This window comes from Leuciscus leuciscus, assembly GCF_965113295.1.
Source record: "Leuciscus leuciscus genome assembly, chromosome: 23".
Lineage (NCBI taxonomy): Eukaryota > Metazoa > Chordata > Actinopteri > Cypriniformes > Leuciscidae > Leuciscus > Leuciscus leuciscus.
Window position 1 is genome coordinate 9,791,797 of NC_138747.1, and position 22,072 is coordinate 9,813,868.

At 38.4% G+C, this 22,072-nt stretch overlaps 2 protein-coding genes across 3 annotated transcripts in view; both read left to right on the forward strand.

The window, feature by feature from the left end:
* The first annotated feature begins 318 nt into the window (after positions 1 to 318).
* rpl22 (ribosomal protein L22) lies at positions 319 to 5,044 on the forward strand. Its single transcript, XM_082156063.1, has 4 exons — positions 319 to 398; positions 1,060 to 1,164; positions 2,462 to 2,586; positions 4,848 to 5,044. Exons 1-4 carry the CDS (start codon positions 387 to 389, stop codon positions 4,990 to 4,992), a joined length of 387 nt encoding a protein of 128 aa, XP_082012189.1. The 5' UTR covers positions 319 to 386; the 3' UTR covers positions 4,993 to 5,044.
* Positions 5,045 to 5,940: 896 nt separating this feature from the next.
* Positions 5,941 to 22,072, forward strand: part of chd5 (chromodomain helicase DNA binding protein 5) — a 45,896-nt gene continuing 29,764 nt past the window's right edge. The window contains exons 1-7 of one of the 2 annotated variants that reach the window (XM_082154990.1): positions 5,941 to 6,486; positions 11,677 to 11,831; positions 17,878 to 18,069; positions 18,147 to 18,265; positions 18,608 to 18,849; positions 19,499 to 19,611; positions 19,870 to 19,999. In XM_082154990.1, the coding sequence (XP_082011116.1) occupies positions 6,420 to 6,486; positions 11,677 to 11,831; positions 17,878 to 18,069; positions 18,147 to 18,265; positions 18,608 to 18,849; positions 19,499 to 19,611; positions 19,870 to 19,999 (1,018 nt within the window). In that variant the 5' untranslated portion in view covers positions 5,941 to 6,419. The remainder of the gene's footprint in view (positions 6,487 to 11,676; positions 11,832 to 17,877; positions 18,070 to 18,146; positions 18,266 to 18,607; positions 18,850 to 19,498; positions 19,612 to 19,869; positions 20,000 to 22,072) is intronic. The other variant, XM_082154989.1, reaches the window with a different exon arrangement.

Genomic DNA, 22,072 nt, shown 5'->3' on the forward strand with positions numbered 1-22,072 from the left:
AGTTATTGTTTTACTTTTACCAATAGTTTAATAGCCTATATGTTCATATTGTCTGTAGCCTATATGTCCATATTTGAGCTAGCTATATATCAAGTCTTTCCAATAAGCCATGTGAATTAGTAATCTCAGTAAGTACATATAAAAATAGTAAGTCTTGATAATTTTTTACAATTTATTTCGAGCGATTTTTCCACTTAACAACATACTTTAGACAAGGCAGTATATTAGGTACAAATAAATACAATAGCTATTTTCATGATCCAGTGGCTGTACTAATCAATCTCCGAATAACTGATTCTATCGATTGTGTTTGGAATAGATTATAACGGGAAGTTTTCAATGCGCATGCGCTCCCTCTCCTCTCTCTTTCTGCCAAACTGTCGGCCATGGCCCCGATTGTGAGTACGAGCAAATTTTCTGAGAAACGACAAAATACGTTTTGTCACGTCCCTCCAGGCTCGCAGAAATCAGTGAATATTAAAGGCGAATAATTGAGAGTTTGAGTAATTTGATTAACGAAAGAATGTGTGCATCAGTGTTGTTTTTAAAAGCGTTTGTTTACCGGAGGTCTGGAGGGAGGCCTGCTCGTGAGCAACCACGTTGTAGCAACCTCCAGTTAGCAGATTAGCATTTCTCATAGAACCGACACAGGATCTACTATAATACTGAGCGTTTCTCGAAAATACTGATGTATCGAAATGTAGATAGTTATATTTTTTGGTATTTAGTTTTTAAAGCAATTTTCTAGCCAAAGAATTAAAACCACGAAGCTAACTTAGCCAAAAATGATATGCCTGCGTTGGAGATTTATTTTCACGTTTGCCTCAACGTTTTTAAACTCATTTCGTTATTGCTTTGAAATATGTGTAACCGTAGGTCGTTGTCATATATGCTGTCAGATTCCCGTTTTGCTAGAACTATTTTTAATGAATGATCGGAGAAACGTGATTGATTCATGTAACTTAGATGTATTTACATGAATTCAGCCATCCAGTTCTTTTTTTATGGAAACACTGATCTCTATTGATTTCATCCTGTGTTTTTGATTGTGTCTCACAGAAAAAGCAGGTGACCAAGGGTGGGAAGAAGAAAAAGCAGGTCCTAAAGTTCACCTTGGACTGCACCCACCCTGTGGAGGATGGCATCATGGATGCTGCTAACTTTGTAAGTGTACACTGGTTTTCTGATGCATAGTGCACACAAAACTGGAAATCGCCAATCTTATTACCTGACTGACAAGCCATTTTGAGTGTTGTGTATGTTTTTAAAGTTTGCATGAAATGAAAATTCATCCCATCCATTTTAAATGCATGTTATATATCTTATTGTGAATATTTTATCTTTGCATACGTTTTATTTTTTCAACCTCATAATATTTAATCAAAATATCAGAACTGGATCTTTATGTAACGTTACACATGTAAAACTGCATTTCCTGCTTGTATCCATTTCAGGTAGATCTGCCCCTAAATGGCACATGAAACAAAAATATAATTTGTCTGTTATAGAGCTGCAACTAATGATTATTTTGATAATCGATTAAATCAATTATTTATTGGAGGAGAAATATAATTTATTATACATTCAAAGATATTTTTTAAATAGATTCATTTTAATCCACTATTTTAAACTATTGTGTTTATTAAACAATGTGTAATGTAAAGTCTATGAAAACAAATATAGTGAATGTATCTATGGCAAGGCTGTAGGCTCACACACATTCACTCATCTGAACATAGTAATTATATTACATAAATGGGCTACTCCAACAATATTTCCTTTACTGTTACTGATCTCATAAATGATTACTTGTTACATGTCGAATTTTAAAACTACACCTTCTTTCGAACTATTTTTATTTTAGCAGGGTGTCTGCAGGGTCTTAAAAAAGGTCTTAAAAGTTATTCAATTTAACTCTCATGATTCCTGAATATACCCTGTTTAGGCAGTATTAATGCACTCCTATTCTACTGCGCTCCGTCTGTTTGACGCGTATGTGCGCACCGGCGCTCGTTCATTGAAATCTGTGAAGAAAGACGCTCGTTGTCAGAATATGCAAAATGGCAATACTTTTTTACGTTTCGTCCATAGAAAGGGTTTTTTTCACTACTGTAAAGCGATGTGACTGGCTTATGGTTTCCCAGGCACAGCGCGCAGACGTGACTAATCGATAATCAAATTCATTGTCGATAATAACTGATTTTATCAATTAGTTGTTGCAGCCATAGTCTGTTAATGGCTTAAATAAGTGGCAAAGTGTACTTGTACTGATAGTTAAGTCTCTGTAATTGTCTAGTCTAATTTTTCATTCATTCTGTAAAATTGATTTTGATTTTATTTCATTTTCAAAATAACTGATGGATGTTTGTGCAGCTGTGATAAATGTGGGGACAAGGGTTGATGGCTTGCAGTTGTATTTCTGTATGATCTTATATGCATGTCTGTATGTCTCTCTCTTTAGGAACAGTTCCTTCAGGAGCGCATCAAAGTAAATGGGAAAGCTGGTAACTTGGGAGGTGGTGTGGTCTCCATCGAAAGGAGCAAAAGCAAAATCACAGTGACATCAGAGGTCCCCTTCTCTAAAAGGTGAGTCTGAGATTAGAGATCCACTTTCCTGAAGTTAAATGCTTAGGAAGGGATGCTAACTATTATCTTATTGATGTTATTACTCTGTGACCATTATGTTGAAAATTTAGATAAGTTACAACTAAAATGAGATGTAAAAGTAGTCAAGATAATGGATCTGAAAAATTCTGTACATATATTACCAAATGGCAAGAGTAAATTTGTGCACTTTATATGGTCTTTTGCCATTATCACTCTGTTGCTGTTATTTCCAATGCAATCCAATGTCCTTTATTAGTACATGTACAGTATTTATTATTAATCTTAGTTCATATTAATCTAAACATTTACTAATATATTTTTAACATCAAAAATTGTATCTGTTAACATTAATGCACTGCGAACCAACATAAACATGTTTATTACCTAACCTTAGCAAAGTAAAATGCTGTAAAAATGTATTAAAATATATTGCCTACTGTTAATGCAAGTTAATGCATTAATTTTAACAAATAAGACTTAATTGAAAAGTGATAACGAAATCTTATATTTCCTGCACCATGAATATGGTCATGCCTGTTTTTTCTGTTGATTGGTCAGGTAAGCTGTTGATAGAATGCTGTCGAGTAATTTTGTAAGATGTTTGATCATTTGTGGTTAACAAGGAGAATTGAAAGGTGCAATATATATATAAAACGCCGTTGTTGTGTAAATGAAATGCATAGTTTTCCGTTTTTAGATTAAAACGGTGTCGTGCAAACAGCCCCTTAGTCATCAAAACTGGATAGATGTCAATGAAAAAAAAATATTTCTCTGTAAATCAGTGTCCATTTTTCTCAGTTAGAATGTTGTCGAATCATAAGCGTACACATTTTGCAAACTCTGAACTGTAGCTTAAATGTAAATGTCGTCATTGACTAAACAGCCCATATTCTGCAAACTGCAAGTGTTGTGTACTGCCAGTTCAGTCACTGAGATGTTTTACATTCATCCTTGATTTATTTAATGACAAACTGAAGTATTGTGCTTGCATCTTGCCATCAAACGTGTATTTTAAGTGTAAGTGTAAGTACTGTCAAAATTCCTTTTTTCTATTATATATAGACTACAATCATGCATTTCTTTTGATGCGTCTGGATGCTGAATTCCAGCCTGTTTACTAGAAAAGGCTTTTCAGAAGAGCTGTTATAATATTAAAAACATAAAGCAACCCATACTGTGGCTTTAATGTCAGCTTTACCATTGTTAGTGTGTTGGATATACAGTATTAAATCATTTTGAGAGTGGTCATTAAATCACTTTTATTTTGCAGTGGCTTAGAAGTTAATTGTTTAATTGGTGTAATTCGGATACATTACTATGATCTTTGTGTAATGACTATTATTCCACTTATACTGTGAAAATTCAAGCAAGGCATTACATGAAGGATGCACCGATATTACAATTTTGGTCGATACGGATAATCCTATATATTTGTAATCTGGTAACCGATATATTGGCCAAAAATAAAGACTCCCCATTAAAATCCATGTCCCAAGCACACAATTATAATATTCTCATAATTCTATGTAGCCTATGTGACACTCGAGTTGCGCTTAACTGTTTTCCTTTTTTGAAGTGTTATTAAATCTTATTTCAAGCAAATAAAAACCATTATGGTGAACATCTGAAGTGTCTCAGTTGAAGGAAATAATCCATTATTTATCGGCTTCAATATATCTGCTAAATTTGCATATTGGGCCGATAACAAGAATAACTGACAAATGAACGTATATCGATATGGTAGCCGATATATCATGCATCCCTAAAATACATATTAATTATTGTATTGCTGCTGCTTTTTAAATATTGCATCACTTTTTTTCTTCTCTTTGTGGCATGTCATCTACGTCTTGTCCTTGTCAAATATATGTCTGGGAAGCAAGATCTGACTAAGACCTTTTTGATTACCATAGGGATTTTTTTTTTTTTTTTTTTTTCAGTAAAACAAATGGTGTGAATACAAAGTAGTTACTTATAAAACCTTAATCTATATTTATAAATAGATAAAAGATTAAAACATTCTAATCATATATATGTAGGGTTCTGATCCCCCCCCCCCCCCCCCCCCCCCCCCCGTCATTTGTGGTTATTTGAGAACCTGTATTTGTAGTTTTTAAATGCACATTGGAAAAGGCTGTAAACTCAGACTTCTTTAGTGTTTATGTCCATATTACCATATCATTTGAAACTCAATGCCATTTGTGAATGGTCACACTTAAGTGTTTATTTGTTGTCTTCAGGTACCTGAAGTATCTCACCAAGAAGTACCTCAAGAAGAACAACCTGCGTGACTGGCTGCGTGTAGTAGCGAACACCAAGGAGAGCTATGAACTGCGCTACTTCCAGATAAATCAGGATGAGGAGGAGGAAGACGATGAAGATTAAATAATTCCATGCCACTCTTTTGTAAATTCAATAAATTTTCAAAAGAAATCTGTTTCTTTGTGTCTGGTGTGCTCATTTCAGTATGTTCAACACATTGTGTCTTTTGCTCTGATGGTGCAAAAGTGCTGGCAAAATCCATTTGATTTATAATTATCCATTTTCTTTCTATTTTTAGAGCAACAGAAGTCTGTTCCTTTATGTTCCATTAAAGCATATAAAGACTCTTACCACCAGTCAGACAGGACCAATAATTTCCATAGCAACTGAAGTTTGTGCACTCACAGGGTTCAGAGAGTTCATTTATCAGGGAACAACTTAAAACCGGCATGAAATGGTTGATTGTTTAGCTGATTTCCCAAGCTTTTGCTCAACTCTTCGGACCAGTTGAAAAGTGTCTAAAACCACTCTAGACAGGGAGACCACAGCAAACCAGAAGTTGGTTTATGCTGGTTTCTACTCCGACGTTTTGAATTGTTCTTGATTGTTGCAGCTTCACAACATTATTTTAAATGTCTTGTTTTATTACGTAGAGCGTCTGGCAGCAGTATCCTTGACAACGGCTCATGATTCGCGGACTGTCCTGAAGGAGGTTCACAAGAATAAATTGAATATTTATTTGCTTTAAAAATATTAACATTTCGTTTAAATAACAGAAACCTGGTAATTTTTTGTTCACCCAAAATGCGAAAGCAGAATGACAGCCTCAGTCACCATTCACATTTATAGAATTGCAAGAAGATGCATTGAAAGCGAATGGTGCCCGAGACTTTTTATTTTTATTTTTTTTAGCGAACCGTCCCTTTAAAACGTCAATAAACTCCGGCGTCAGATTTTGTGCGTTCAGCCGTGACCTTGAATGTATAATTTGGTCGACCTAAATTTGTAAAATAAAAAAAAACAGGACAACTATTCAGCCCCCCCCCCAGCTCTTATTATGCGTTTCCCTCGCCTGACTGAAAAGGGATTGTGAGGGAACTTTCTCCCGTGTGTCTCCCTGTATAACCTCGCATTCCTCGAACTTGAGCGGGAAAAGGGCAATGCCAGCGCGAGACGGGTGCACGCGCCGCCACTCTCAGCACTAGTTAAGCTGGTTACCAGCAGAAAAGCACTAACTAGTTGTGTCGGGAAACTATGGGATGGATTGCCATGGCAACCGACCAGACGTCACAATCTGGGCATGTGTGTTCCATTTTTGTCTCTTTCTTATTTTCAGACTGGAGGATTTGGATAGAGAAGAGGGAGAAAGGGAAAGATGTTTTAAAACAGGGCAGCCATCTTTTATTTTATTGAGAGCATATTAAAAGAACATTTTTACCTCACCTTTAGTAGACGTCTCCTCTGAATCTGAAAATCTGGGCATTGAGAGGGTTAAGTTTCAGGACTTTATCCCTGTATCTCGGATGTGATTTTCTTGTTATGCGGTAAAGATGCCCGGATCGCTAAGCAATGAAGATGAGGGGCAAGACGATGTGGATTTTGAGGACGACGTGCCAGGTGAGGGGGTAAAGAGTCACAGGGGAGGGAGAGTTCTGCCCTTCACAACTGCGCTGCTACGCCTAGTTGAATGCGGAGGAAAAGGGGCTTGACGCGCGTGCGATTTATTATAGTCTCAGTAGCTTCTGTTCTCACACCGGACACTGTTCGTCCAAAAATAACGGTACACTGTCCGACTGTATTTGAGTCATTAAAGCGCGACTGTCCTCCAGCAGACCATCAGTCTGCGATTCTCATTTCTCAGCTATGTTCGTATTCCTTCATCCGGCGGGTTGTTTTTACAGGCGCATTTGTCTTTGCATATAAATGAGTTATGCATGCACCCACTGTCTTTTTTTCTTTCCAGTCTGGCTGCTCTGATATTGCACCCACTGTGCACAATGATATCTTATTGTAAAATATTGTAAAAATAGTATGCAAGACCGAGCTGTTGTGATTTATGCATCGTTTAGAGCTGATCTAAACACAAAAAAAGGGAGCATCATCAGTTTCCCAAAAAGGTGTTATGGTATTCCTCCGAGGAATATTTAAGGGCTGATGGTGACAAAGCTTCTCTGTGGTCACACTGTCTTGTAAAAGTAGTGCATGTGCTTGACAGAGCCACGTGTGACAGGAAAACATCAGCTACAATGATCCTCTGCCTCTGTGGTCTATTGGACACAGACTTTAGCCAAGACAGTCCACAGTATCTTATAAGAGTTTAATTTCTACACTGTAAAAATACAGTGGGGATTTTATAGGTTTGATGATTTTAGATTTTGCAGTTGGATTATATAATGATACAAACCTATTTGATTTATTATTAATCTGTTTGTTACTGTAAAATGTACTGATAATGATAGGCTACAGTTCATCAGAATTGGAATTACAGTGTAGACTTGTGGTGTTGCCTGAAAGAGGGGTATTTGCTTAATTTAAACGAATGTATGTAACAGATTTTTTGTGTGCAAAAGCTGCTTTACAGAAAATTGTTCTTCTTGTTGTTATTATCCTTCACGTTGATGCTGGGTATTTGGTTCTTTGGTAATATTCAAGGTTAACTCCAAAGCCAGCCTTATCCATGGGTTCATCACTGCTGTTGACAATCTCTGTTTGACTGTATTCTTATGATGTCACACTGTCTGTTTATGCTTCTTGTGTAGGTGGAAGGCATGCATCTTATTTAAAAAAAGACTCATAAATCTTTTTGGTTTTGTTTTATAGATTGGTCTCAAAAGCTATAGATTGTGAGAGTATGGTTCTCAGTGGTGTGATCGAGAAGCCGCGTAGTAAAGACCCAGTTCTGCCTGCATGCCTGCCTTTTATACATTCATGGCCCTCAGTTCAATAAAATCAATACATTTATAGTTTTTCGCTCACAGCTCGGTCTAGGCTGCCTCTGAATTAGTCACAAATTAATCACGTGACCGACCTGTGCACGACTATCTCATTTGCGCCCCAATCACGTATTTACCTTCTTTTTTTCTTTTTTTTTTTACTAGGCAGCAACATGCCAGAGATGAAGCTGCTGCGGGCTGCAAATGGTTTGAAATAATGTGCAGTATGCAGAAGAATTAATAATTGAGAAATAATTTATGAGCCAGCATGCTCTTTCCGTGTAGACAGTAAGCCCCCGCTATGTGCTAAAAATGAGAAATCTATGCAGTGCAGGACTAGCCAGGATTTTGGGTTATGCTGTTTAGTCCCATTCACTGTGATTGCTTTCATTGTGCAGGCCAGAACACGTTCACTGGTTCCTATTCTGAGTTGGCTGATGAATTTTTGGTGAGATTATTAAATACAACTTGAATTTAGCTATATTTAAGATGTGAAATGAGCTTTTTAATTAATTAGTTGCAAACCACTGCATAATAATTCCTGTACAATACGATTAGGCCTACATTCAAACAATTCATCTCTAGCTTCTCCGCAAAGAACCGTAAAGCATATTTTTCTTTATTTTGAATTCATTACAGTGAAGCTAAGATGCAGTAATGTGATAGGACTTATATTGAGAATGCAGTATAGTAGGCCATCGAAGTGAGATTTGCAAACAGTACTGTTGTGTTTACTGCACGATCCAAACACTGCAGAACACATGACTGGTGCCCACAGTAGGAGCAATGAAGTGATCACTGGTGCGTGCCCTAAACGCAGATACAAAGAAACAAACGGATGATTTATAAGAATGTTAAGAGAATGAAACGTGATAAAGAATTCAAAAGCAAGTTCAAAATTTGCATGCTATTTCACCTCCATCGGATTTGGTTAATGGATGTGCATCAGCTCTGTTAAGATATGTACATTTTAATCAGTTACTTTTAAATTGTTGCAACTTGACTCCACATTCCTCGTGTGCCACATCAGGAACAAAGGATGGAGCGGCTCCAGAGAGAAAGAGTGATTTTTCCCAGATTTCCAAAGGTTTGCAGTCTCAAAATTCGTTGCAAATTCAATGGATAATTTATCCACAAATTAAATTCTCTAATTTACTCGATCTCATGTCGTTCAAAACCTGTATGACTTTTCTGTAGATCGCAAAAAAGAAGATATTTTGAAAATATGTTTTGTTTTGTTTTTTTCATACAATGAAAATCAGTGGGGTCCAATGTTGTTTTGGACCCCATTGACTTTCATTATATGGGCAAAAACATTCTTTTGTGTACTGTTTAGAAGAAAGAAAGTCATGTAGGTTTGGAATGACATGAGGTGAGTAAAATGATGAGAAAAATAGATCATTTCCTGCTTTGTTCTTGTTAGCACTCTTTCATTTGTACGTCGTGCCCCAACAATGCTAGTTAGAGTTCTGTTTGTGGTGATTCTCATTAGGACGCATTAGGGTGAAACTGATCCAAAGTCATTTGAGTGTTTTTTGCCTCCTCTATTTCCTCCACTCACAGTCTGGTTTTCTTTTACATAGTCTTATCTTTGAAATTGAAAGATTATCATGAGCTTCCCTCTGCTCATCACTCTGATTGGTGGGGGTTATTTTTGGAAGCTGCGCTGTGAAAGCTGACACCCCTTCCTTCTTTGCTGGAGTTTGTGCATGCGTGTAAATCATTGTTGCATCACACACATATGTCTGTGTGTCATCAGTCTCTGCATCAGACTCCACAGTGTGTGTCAAATTAAAACATCTTATGAATTTTACCAACAAATTACTGAAGTATAGAATATGCATGCTGGAATAAAATAACTAGAGCATCTAAACTCAATTTCAGTGCCTTTGTTCTAGTTTTATGGGTTATTAGGACATTCATTTTAGACTACTTTGCTTGTGTACTTGCAAGTTTTGCCACTATGTATGTCTTTGCAAAGCAAAGCAAAGGATTGTGAATGAGCCTTGGACTTGGAGAAAGGATATAGTCTTCAGAAAGTAGAGATAGCGCCTATAAAAGTTGAAGGTCTCAATGAGGGGGTGTTCTAACCATGCTGTCTCATCACATTAACGGTGGGGGCACTATTAACATACACACTCTGTCAGACAGCTAATGCATTTTCCTGTAAACGTTCCCCTTCTTAACAGCGAGCCCGGCCTTGAATCCCATCTCTAATGGAGTGTGGCAATGACCCAGCCCTTGTTACAAGGTCAAAGTTACCCCAATGTCCGTGCTTAGCTGACACAGAAATGTATGGCTGCATGTCATGACATTTTCAGGCTTGGTACCAGTTAGCAAATGGCAGCAGCACAGCTTTTAAACACCTGGCGGTTCCTGGCCGAGGCTCTGTTTACCCGGGAACATTGCACAGAACGTGACCGCCTATTGCAGCAACTTCAGGATGCAAAAATAGCATTCTCTTTGCATATTAAATGGGAATTTAATAAAGTCTTAACATTGAAAAAAACACACACTTCAGCTTATTTGGATTGATATATTAATATTCACATTGGTTTGATTTATAAATGTGAATTTTCCCCTTAAAAGTCAGATGACAATGTAAAACCTTTGCCAGATATCCCCACTTCAAGAGTGCTGTGTTGCATCACCGCGACTGTAAGTGAGAAATGAATGAAGACGAGATGTGAGCTTGATGCGCCTGGCAGGCAGCAGACATATTCTGCCGACATGAAAGAGCCTCCCTGTGAGATGTACTGCAGACGCACTGCCCTAAATATCTGTCATCTCACAGGCAACTGCTCTGTTTATGTGCGGTAGAAGATTGAAATAAGAAAAAGCCTCCCAGCAGCTGACAGAAAGATGGTGAGCTTTGTATTTTACGTGAGTAAATACCCGAAATGCCCTGTAGGGCTGCAAGCTGGGCTTGAACCGCGTAGGGGCTGCTCTCACCGGAGCTGAAGTCCTCAAACAGTAGCAGCTAAATGAAGGTTAAGTGGATTTTGAGGATAGCATCCAAGAGGCTGGGAAAGCCCCATCTCTGGCAGCTCCCACGGGGCATGGTGGGCTGCGGGACAGGGCTTTAGCTGATTGACTCCACCACACGCGCTGCATATTTCATGGGCCGCCGTCTGAGCTGACGATAGACAGTCGGCAGGAGTCGTGCCGTAGAGTTTCGGTTGCAAAGGATGCCTCACTGATGTCTTTTTTTCCTTTTTCTTAGCTTAGCCTTTTTGACAGCGTGGCATTATTGAAGTGTTACAGTGAATGTGTGCTGCTAGACAGTAGTTTTTTTGTTTACAGTGAGAGATTCACAGTTCAGCAGGTGGCAGAGAGACCTCACCTCTCTATTTTCGCTCCCCTTTCAGTTTCAAATAAAATCTTTGCTTTTCCTCTAAAAGGAGTCTCCGCTTCACAGGCAAGCCCCCAGCAGAAGACAGACAGACAGACAGACAGACAGACAGATAGATAGATAGATAGATAGATAGATAGATAGATAGATAGATAGATAGATAGATAGATAGATAGATAGATAGATAGATAGATAGATAGATAGATAGATAGATTTCTTACTATTTCATATGAATTCACCAACTCATAATAAAGATAGATTTTGTATGAATTCATACATAATCGTAACATAGTTACTTTTTTCATGAGATTGGGATGGACGGATGGATAGATGGATGGAGAGATGGATAGATGGATGGATGGATGGATGGATGGTGGAGATGTGATGTGTCTTGTAACTAAACCTCCTCTGTTTTTTTCTCAGGGATGGACGGATGGATAGATGGATGGAGAGATGGATGGATGGATGGATGGTGGAGATGTGATGTGTCTTGTAACTAAACCTCCTCTGTTTTTTTCTCAGATGAGGATGAGGAAGGTGAACGTCAGAGCGTCCCCCTGTCGCCGCTAGAGAGATTCTTCTCTGAGGATGATTCGGTTAAACAGCATAAGAAGAAGAAACCCAGCAAGATAATGGAGGGAAAGGAGCCCAAAGTTAAGAAAAAGAAGAAGAAGGAGGTAAGAAACTTTATAAATGTTATCTGATTGTTTGAAGCATGGATGAAATATACAGTTTGTCATTATGTGACATAATCAGAATGCAATTTATTTTCATGTGTCGTACATTTGTTAAACCTGCAATTATGGTATTTATAGCATCTTTGTTTTTGAATGGCTTTAAATGTAATGATCAGTTACTATAAATGTGTCATCAGTGAGGTGACAAGATTTGTAATGGGAAAACCTGGGACAGTTCAAATGTAAAGTTCAGTCAGATACTACTAGTTTGGTCAAGTTATCATTAAAACTTTTATTTTTATGAAATAAAAAAATGGAACAATTCCAATTCAATGCACACTCAAGGGGATAATTCCCCCCAAAATCATTTACTCATCCTCATGTTGCTCCAAACTCCAAAGCTTTCTTTCTTCTATGGTTCATAAAAGATATATTGAAAAATGGTTGGGGCATGACGTACAAATTAAACAGTGTTAACAAGAACGGAGCAGGAAATATACTGGATGTTTTTCATCATGAATATATATTTTTTTCTCATCATTTACTCACCCTCATGTCATTCCAAACCTACATGACTTTCTTTCTTCTGAACAATACACAAAAGAGGATATTTTGAAGAATGTTTTTGTCCATAGCCATAAAATGAAAGTCAATGGGGTCCAAAACAACATTGAACCCCACATACTTTCATAGTATGATTTATTTTTTTTCTTCTGAACTATCCAAAAAAATATATCTTCTTTTGTATTCCACGGAAGACAAGGAACTAAAAATGGAAACTATCTTATGAAAAACAGGGTTTCTTCTCAGAAACGTTACGCTGACGTTATACCATCCATATAACAAGTGGCGCCCTGGTCTGACTTCAGCATACAAAACATAATAGCACTCATAAGAAAGGCCAGGTGCGCTATTGTCGACAAGGCTGTGGCATAAGCGCTGCTCTCATGAGGTGAATGATCAGTATGAAACGACTCTCCTGACCTCGGGGTATTTTGTTGTATTGTTTACCGATCAGCTTTTTTTCCTTCAGTCAGTCCTCCCTCAGTCAGTCCTCCCTCCGCGCCTTGGCGAGAGATAAAACGTTTGACAGGTCAGTCGGTCACAGTCCCCCCAGCTGACTGTGCTTACCATTGAGATAATGAGAGGGATTCCTCTCTTTCTCCGCCCTAACCCTCCCTCACTTTCTCTCTGCCTCCTTGCACAGATTCAGTCTTTCTCTCAACCCTCCCTCCTTCTCAGCAGTGTTAAATGTGCCGTGGAGAGGGCAGAGAGGTCTCCCCTCAGCAGCTAAGAGCCCCGCTTGGCGTCAGTCATGCTCTCCCTGCAGTGCCGTGTCAGACACAGGCTCAAATCAATGCGGGTCAAAACCTTCGCCTGCCCTTCTGCTGTCCGCAAATCTAACAGCTCAGCTCGCCAAAGCCGGCCACCTGCGCCGGAGCCTGATAGACTGTGGAGAGTCTGGGGATTGTAACAGGAGAGTGAGAACTGATGCTTTCTCAGATGTAAACAATGATAAGTGACATATCAGTTGTACAGATGAGTGTTTTTTTTCTTTTTCTGGTCTGGGTGTGTTGAAGATGAGGATGTTTTTGGAAACAATATCTCAAAGGAAAAAAGATCCTGAAGATGTCTGACACTATTATGCAGTGCATTCCCAAAGAAAATGCAGTATTTAAAGGCATATTTCACCCCAAAATGAAGATTCTTTCATCATTAGCTCACTCTCATGTCTTCCTAAACCCGTGTGACTTTCTTTTGCAGCAGTGTTCACGTTGCTTTTTTCTCTCTCCATACTTTCTATTAAAGTGAATAGTTACTGGGGCTGTCAATCTCCAAAAAGGACAAAAAAGTAGCACAGAAGTAACACTGCAAAATAATAATAAAATTTCATTAAATATTTGTATTATTGTGTTGTTTTCTAGAAAAAAAAAATCAAATGTCAAATAAAAGATGTTAAAACATCAATATTATAAGCATATAAACCTTAATAAATTTGGTTTGTTTTATGTTTAAAACAAGACAAAAGGTAACATTTTACAATAAGTCCCTTTTGTTAACATACGTTAACTACATCAGTAATTTTATTAACAATGAAAAGTACTTCTAAAGCATTTAATTAAAGCAACTGCAGTTAATGTTAATTTCAGCATTTGCTAATACATTATTATAATCAAAAGTTATATCTGTTAATATTATTTAATGGGCCTTGAACTTGAACTTGAACATGAATTTACAATGAACAGTTGTATAAATACTGTAATAAATGCTCATTGTTAGTTAATGCATTAACTAATAGGACCTTATTGTAGAATGTTAAAAAACAAAAATACAAATTGGGGTAAGTAAAATCAGATTAATTTAAGATATTTTCTCTGGAAATGTCTTAATGCAATATTGATTCAGGAATAAATGTGTTTTGTTTTATGTATGTTTAGTAAGTATATTTAAGTATAATTATATTTTTACTGTAAAATAAGATGAAAATACAGATTAATAAATTTTTTGTTTACGACTTGTGAAGCCATAAAATAATGTGGAAAAGTCTGAAATTGTATTTGTTTGTTCAATATCTTCCCATTTTCCATAGGTCACTAAACTAGATTTAACATTCAATGTATTGTTGATAGTCACAAGACACAAGAGCCGATGATGCCTGTAAAATGGCAAATCTGCCTCACATTTCTTTTTCGGGTTACACAGATGAAAGAAACTCAGGTTTGTAATAACATGAGGGTAAATAAATTATGACAGAATTTTCATTTTTAGCTGAACTATTCCTATAAAAGTACAGCATTTTCTATAGGGAAGAACTGCAGGATGGTGTCGGCCTGAAAACCTCTTTGTGGCACATTATTTACATTGGATCTTTTTTCCCTTTGTGGTACATTGTCAGATTATTGTGGTTTAGATTTTGGGAGACCTTTCAACTCCAGCTGTGGAGCTTTTTAGTGGTTCTAGTCTTTGCCTCTCGTACAAGCATCCCTCCTCTTTCCCTCTCTCACTTTCTCGCTCTCCCTCCCCCATATACGTGATTGAGATTTGTCTAGACGGGCCCTAGAACACAGGCACTGCAACCATGGGGACTCTTCATAACAAGCTCGTTATGCAAACGCATCTGATTGGATGGCGCTGTTCCATTGGCTGCTGCAGTGGAGAGAGCTCCCCCCCCCCCACACACCCAACACTGCACAGTTTGGTTTCCATGGCAACTCCGAACGGCTGCTGGTGGAGCTTGTGCGCTCTGCGGCAATGCCGGCCTACCCTGCACTGAGGAGACGTCTGCCAGCCAGTGCACAGCTGCAGCACAGCAACAGGCTTTCTCCAATCACACACACACACTCACACAGTAATTCACCCACAGAAACGTGCGTTCTCTAGCAGTATGATCATTTTGATTGGTTTCCCTGCTTCCAGATGTTACTAATAATAGTGTCGTAATGATCTGTTTTTTTCCTTTATTGAAAATGTGGAGTTGATTGTACATTTATCAATAGTTATGCCATAGTAAAAGCCTGTTTTTAATTAGGCCTAAAATCTATGGATGCAAGGTCTTTACCAGTTTAAAGGATCACTGTTTCAATGCTCCTTCAAAGTACTGAAGTTATATTTTTCCAGAGGCAAGACTTTTGTGCTCCTGAATACTTATATTGTCCATTATAAAGTTTATAGTGCTATTTTTAATAAGCCTGCATCAAAGTCGCTTTAGGACAAGTCAGTTGACTTGATAACTAGCTATTTTCTGTGTACAGTGGACATAAGCATACATAGCTACAATGAATGGGGTAATTCATATAATAATAATAATAATCATCATCATACAAAATTATAATTATTATTATTATGATCTCTTAGACAAATATATATATCACTATTGTAATACAACTGTACTGTAAAATAAATAAAGTATTTTATATTGTAATAATTATTTTACAGTAGTGAAATTACAATTCTTATGTCTTTATTTCTACACTTGCAAGAGTTAAATCTTGAACATTTATTTTGGCTTAAAACTGCCGGTAGACCTTTAAAGGGTTAGTTCACCCAGAAATGAAAATTCTGTCATCATTTACTCACCCTCATGTCGTTCCAAACCCATAAGACTTTCGTTTATCTTCAAAACACAAATCAAGATATTTTAATAAAATTTGAGAGATTTCTGACCCTCTATTGACAGTTCATGCAGCTACCACTTTGACCCTTCAAAAAGTTCATAAATCTAGTTAAGTCCAAATTTTCTGAAGAGACATGGTTGCTTTTTATGATGAACACATTTTATTTAGGCTTTTATTCACATATAAACATTAATCAACGCACACATCAGATATGGTAGCTTGACGTGCGAGAACCAATGAGGTTCGTTCTCGTGTTACGCAGCATGTTTGAGCTTCTGCAAGAACCAATAAGATTTGTTCTTACGCATCAATCACATACAGTTGAGCTTCTGTTCTGTTTATATTTGCTGATCAATGTTTATGTGAATAAAAGCCTAAATTCAATCTGTGAAAATTTGGACTAAACCGCTCGATACATATTTATTATTTTACAATCTCTTTATGAACAACCAAGCGACAAAGTGGTAGTTGTGTGGCCTGTCAATGTGGGGATGAACTTGCCCTTTCATTTTCTGTGACTACAGGTTGTCAAATGCTTCTCATTGCAAATTTAGTGAAAGGCTGTTTGGCCCATCTGGGAATTATGGTTTATTATGGGAATGTGAAAAGAAAGCATAACTGGCACACGTTGTGTTCCCAACTGCACATCACACAGCATCATCATGAGCTGTTCGTGTTTAAATGAACACAGTGCTGCGCTTTACTCTGAAACACGCAGCGCATCAGCGATTTTATAAGAGCACTGAGCCATATTGCTATTTCAGTGTTAGTTTGACAGATGCTTTGCTAAAGCAATGGCACAAAACATAACGGTAAAGATCTTTTATTTTATCATGAGAAGTATATTTTCGGTTAATTATGAATCATCTGGTTTGATTATCATTATGGTAATTAATGGGAAACACTGGCTACTTTGTTAAAGCTACACTGTGTAACTTTTTAAGTTGATTCTTAGCAAAAAACACTTTGTTCTATCAAAAGTATATGTGCTCATTCATGTGTAATTACTTCCACCAACTAATAAAGTATTCTCGTAAGCATAAAATCTGCCATTTATAATACATACAAGCGAGTCGCTCAAATGGCGGCAGCCATGTTGCGCCTCCATCTTGAAAATACATTTGCCAAAGAGGGACATACCTGGAAATGCAAGCTTCGCCTTTCGCGTTTTACACTCAGTGACACCGTGACGAATGCGAGGAGGAGATTACTCGCGACTGCTGGCAGATTTGAAAGATTGCTGAAGATGGAGGATCACGCCTATTTTCGAGGACATGTAGCAAGGAAGCGAAAGAGAGAATTAAAACGTCAACGTGACAGGCAAATCAGCAAGACCAAAGTCAATATTGGAGTAACTTTTCCCAGATGGAAAGAGCTCATGAGGAGCAAAGATTTTAAAAAGGACGCTGAGGTTGCCTGCTTTCTTCTCGACAGGTAATTCAGCCTATTTGTGTAAATTCGAAGTTTTATAGTTGCTTGTCTAACCAAACAAGTAACCTCATCACTTGAAGGAACACTCATGGACGAAGTCGAACTGGAAGCCATGTTAATCTTGGAATAATACGGCCACCGTAGGAGTTAAAACGCCCTCGGAATTGAAAGGAACAGAAACTAATATTCACTGGGTAGTCATATACAATTTCACTGCTAGATGGGGGAAAATATCACACAGTGTAGCTTTAAAACTGTTTGTTAAGATCATGTTCGAATCAGCAATAATTCAACAATGGTATCATAAATTGTGCTTCACACTAAAATCATGCTTAAACCTGAAAAGTATCTTTCAGGTGGGTCCGGGAAATGTATGTGTAAACTCCACTAAAAAGCAGATTGGCTCTTTTAACTGAAAAGCTAGACTGGACATTCATTCCTACAGCCGCCATATTGAGCATTACAATTTCTCCCATTAATGTCTGTGCTTGCACCCACAGGGGCTTCCTAGCGGGCTGGATGACATGTCAGATAGAGAGGATCGTGGTCACAGGTCGGGGAGTGAGAGCAGCACCTATAGCACCCTGAAGAAGAAAAAGAAGAAACCCAAAGAGAAGAAGGAGAGGAAAACAAAACAGCGAAAGAAAGAGGATGATGAGGACGATGATGAGGACGATGATGGAAACATGAAGGTTCTCACATAGAAATTCTCTATTATGCTCTATTAGCCAGGGGAATAAATGAATAACGGTTTCTCATGTGACACCAGGAACCAAAGTCATCCAGTCAGCTGATGCAAGAGTGGGGTCTCGAAGATGTGCAGTATGCCTTCTCAGAGGACGACTATAAAACCATCACCAACTACAAAGCCTTTAGCCAGTTTCTTAGGTAGGATTTTAAAGTCCTTCTGCTTGGACGTTCTAAAGCTCTGCTGTCGAGACGTTGTGTTCTATTTTAAAACATTCCTTCTGGCAAGTGCTAATGCCTGTATGAAGTAATTACATTATGATGACAGGTTTTCTAATAACAGGGATTGAAACAAGATGAGCTGTCAGACCCACACAATGCACGTCTATTGTAACCAGCATGATATTTGATGTGACACTTTTTTAGTATATATTTCCAATTTCTGATTCATACTTCCTGAGAACGTCCTTTACCTAGAGTAAAATCACCACAATTCATGGCATATTGAATAGGTTTTTCTTTGCCATTTTTCTTTGTGGTTAGGCCCCTCATTGCCAAGAAGAACCCCAAGATCCCCATGTCAAAAATGATGACAGTGCTTGGAGCAAAATGGAGAGAGTTCAGCGCGAACAACCCTTTCAAAGGCACCTCTGCAACTGCTGTGGCGGCTGCTGTGGCGGCTGCTGTGGAAACTGTCAATGTGGCTCCGCCCATTTGTATTAGAAGTATCCAACAGATCTCACCATCTGGGCCAATCAAAAAAGCCAAAACCAAAGAGGGAAAGGGTAACGTAATAATCGTTTTGTTTATCTAGGGTTGGATTTCTAAAGCAGTTAGTGGAGGTTTTTACATTGTTTACATATGTAACATGATTAATGATTGACATTTGGTAATTCTTTATCCAAATGTGCTTGCAACTTTAATCAGAATCAGAATCAGAATCAGAATCAGAAAGAGCTTTATTGCCAAGTATGCTTGCGCATACGAGGAATTTGTCTTGGTGACAGTAGCTTCCAGTACACATACAATATAAGGTGACAAGACAAGTGACAAGTAACATAGGTATAAATAAAATAAAAAAAATAGAAAAAATAAAAATAAAATAAAAATAAAAGATTATAAATTATAAATATATATAAAGTTATAAGGTGCTAGAGTGTGAAGAGTGAAGAGTGTAATTTCATCCTATGAATGGTTTATTTATATTTTACTGGATATTAAGCTGGGATAAGTGGAAGTATTTTAACATCGAAATATTAATTAATTAGTATAATTTAACTTTGTTGTATACATATATCATTTCAGCTTCTTTACAAAAATGCAGCTTTGCAAACGTAAAAATGTGTTTTATTTATGTCTGAAGAATGGAGTATTGTTTTCAGATCTCACAAAAAACTTTTCTGTTTTGTTTATCTCATCTGGACTGCATTGCAGGGCCTGGTGCAAAAAAAAAAAGTAAGTCAGTGAAAGAAACAAAAAAGAAAGGGAAACCGAAGAAGTCCAAATCGAAAGCAGGCCAGGGTGGAAAAAGGAAAAAAGGATCTTCGGTGAGTGCCTTTTCACTGTCTGAAAACTTACAAGGGCTTTACCTATATCACATGGAAAGATTCCCTAGGTTTTTTTTTTCCGTTCCTAATAGTTTCCACTTCCCAGAACAATTAATGAATTGTTGGTATAGATATACTTGCCTAGATTTCTGGTTCCACCCAGTTTTATTAGGTACTTTCTGCAGTTGCTTTTCATGTTGTGACCTTCTCATTTTTAGTAGCTTCTGATCTGAGACTTTTTAATGTTTCATTTCTTAGAGCGAGGAAGATTTCCTGGATGACTTTTCAGACTTTGATGACATCAGCATTCACAGTGCCTCGGTACTCTCTGACACTTCAGCGGCACCAAAAAAGAAGTCGACCCGCCGAGGGCGAAAAAAAAGAAAAAGTGAAGTGGTTTTACTATTTATAATAATAATTATAATAATTATAATTATAGTAATTTTGTAATTTTGTTATGTGCGTTTGTCATTATTGTTATTACTATTATTAAATATTTCTGAATAGTTTTTCTTGATTTCAGTTTCAGTTTATTTCAGTTTTAGTTTGTTTTATTTCAGTTTCTAATTTTAGTTTAGTTAAAATTTTTTATCTAATATTTATATTATATTTTATTTCAGATTTATTTCAAATAACAAAAAAGTTTTTTTTATGTATAGTTTTAGTTTTGGCTGCATTTTTTTTAATCAACAATGTAGTAATATCTGTATTATTGTGAAATATTATAATAATTTATTATATATTTTATATATTTTATAGAATATCATTCTAATAAGCTGATTTGATGCTCTAGAAACTTTTCTTATTATTATCAATATTGAAAACAGTTTTGCTGCTTAACATTTTTGTGGAAACTGATCAATTATTTTCAGTAGTCTTTAATGAATCGTCTCGGTTACATATGGTAACCCTCGTTCCCTGAGGGAGGGAACGGAGACGTACGTCGTGGTGAACGACGGATAGGAATCTCGCTAGAGAGGCCAATCTACTTCGAGTGAAACTAAAACAAGCCAATACACATTGGCGTGCAATCATTTGCATCAGCTGCGCAGCCTCGCAGCGCGGGTATTTAACGAGCAGCTGGTGTGATTGCACTTCAGTTTTTTGCTGAGGAGCCAAGCCTGAAAGCTGGTCGCCCCGGCGGGTAGCAGCAGATGTGGCGACGGGACGTACGTCTCCGTTCCCTCCCTCAGGGAACGAGGGTTACCATATGTAACCGAGACGTTCCCTATCGTCCGGTCACTACGACGTACGTCGTGGTGAACGATGAATAGGAATCCCTACCAAAGCGCCACAGCTGCTGCACCCCATCCAGCGCCCCGTGTAAGCCTCCACACCTTCTTGCCTGGAAGGACGATAGGAGAGGGCTTACGTCGAGAGTATCCGTCACTGTTGTTCCATGATAACCCATACAGTGAGATATTGGATAACACTGGGAAAGCGTGCCCGAACTGAGGGAGGGGAACGCTGCGGGAGCCACATTCTTAATGAGATTTATGTGGGAATGGACATATGGACTAACCCGAGGGTTGGACTGCATATGAGTAATGGGTGACTTAGCCCAAGGGAAAGACACGGGCTTCCATTTAGGAGCAGCGGTGGAGAATATACACATATGGGATCCCCGTAGGGTCACACATATGGGACCCAGCCTAGACCCGGTTCTCAAGGATTCAGCGGACAAAGGCCTGGCACCGGACACTCCGCCATGTCCGGGCCGAGGGTGTTTGGAGGACTCAACAGGTTTTGACTCTGGAGTAACAGTAGGATGCAGCAAGCCGACAGAGCCGGTACTCACAGTGCTTCTACCTGTTTAGGGTGAGAACACGGGAGGACACAGGATCTACACGTAGGCTATAGAATCTAGCGAACGTGTTAGGTGTCGCCCAGCCTGCAGCTCTACAGATATCTGTTAGCGAGGAGCCACGTGCCAACGCCCAGGAGGATGCAACGCCTCTCGTGGAGTGTGCATGCAACCTGAGCGGGCAGGGCATGCCTTGAGCTTGGTAAGCCAAGGCGATGGCATCCACTATCCAGTGGGCCATCCTCTGCTTGGAGACAGCCTTTCCCTTCTGCTGGCCTCTGAAACAGACAAAGAGCTGGTCTGAGGTCCTGATGCTTTTAGTTCTGTCCACGTACATACGCAGAGCGCGAACGGGACAGAGCAAAGCCAGGGCTGGGTCTGCTTCCTCCAGGGGCAGCACTTGCAGGTTCACTACCTGATCTCTAAAGGGAGTGGTAGGAACCTTGGGCACATAGCCAGGCCGGGGTCTCAGTACAACATGGTTGTCACCCGGCCCGAACTCTAGGCATGATTCGTCGACCGAAAATGCTTGCAGGTCCCCTACCCTCTTGATCGAGGCCAGTGCAATCAGCAACAAAGTCTTCAAGGAGAGAAGCTTTAAGTCTGCTGACTGCAAAGGCTCAAAGGGAGCATCCTGAAGTGCTCGAAGCACCAGGG

Excerpts from the sequence above, each read along its gene's own strand:
- rpl22 (XM_082156063.1), top strand. Across the intron at positions 1,165-2,461 it reads TCATGGATGCTGCTAACTTT|GAACAGTTCCTTCAGGAGCG; the intron begins GTAAGTGTACAC and ends CTCTCTCTTTAG. Across the intron at positions 2,587-4,847 it reads GAGGTCCCCTTCTCTAAAAG|GTACCTGAAGTATCTCACCA; the intron begins GTGAGTCTGAGA and ends TGTTGTCTTCAG.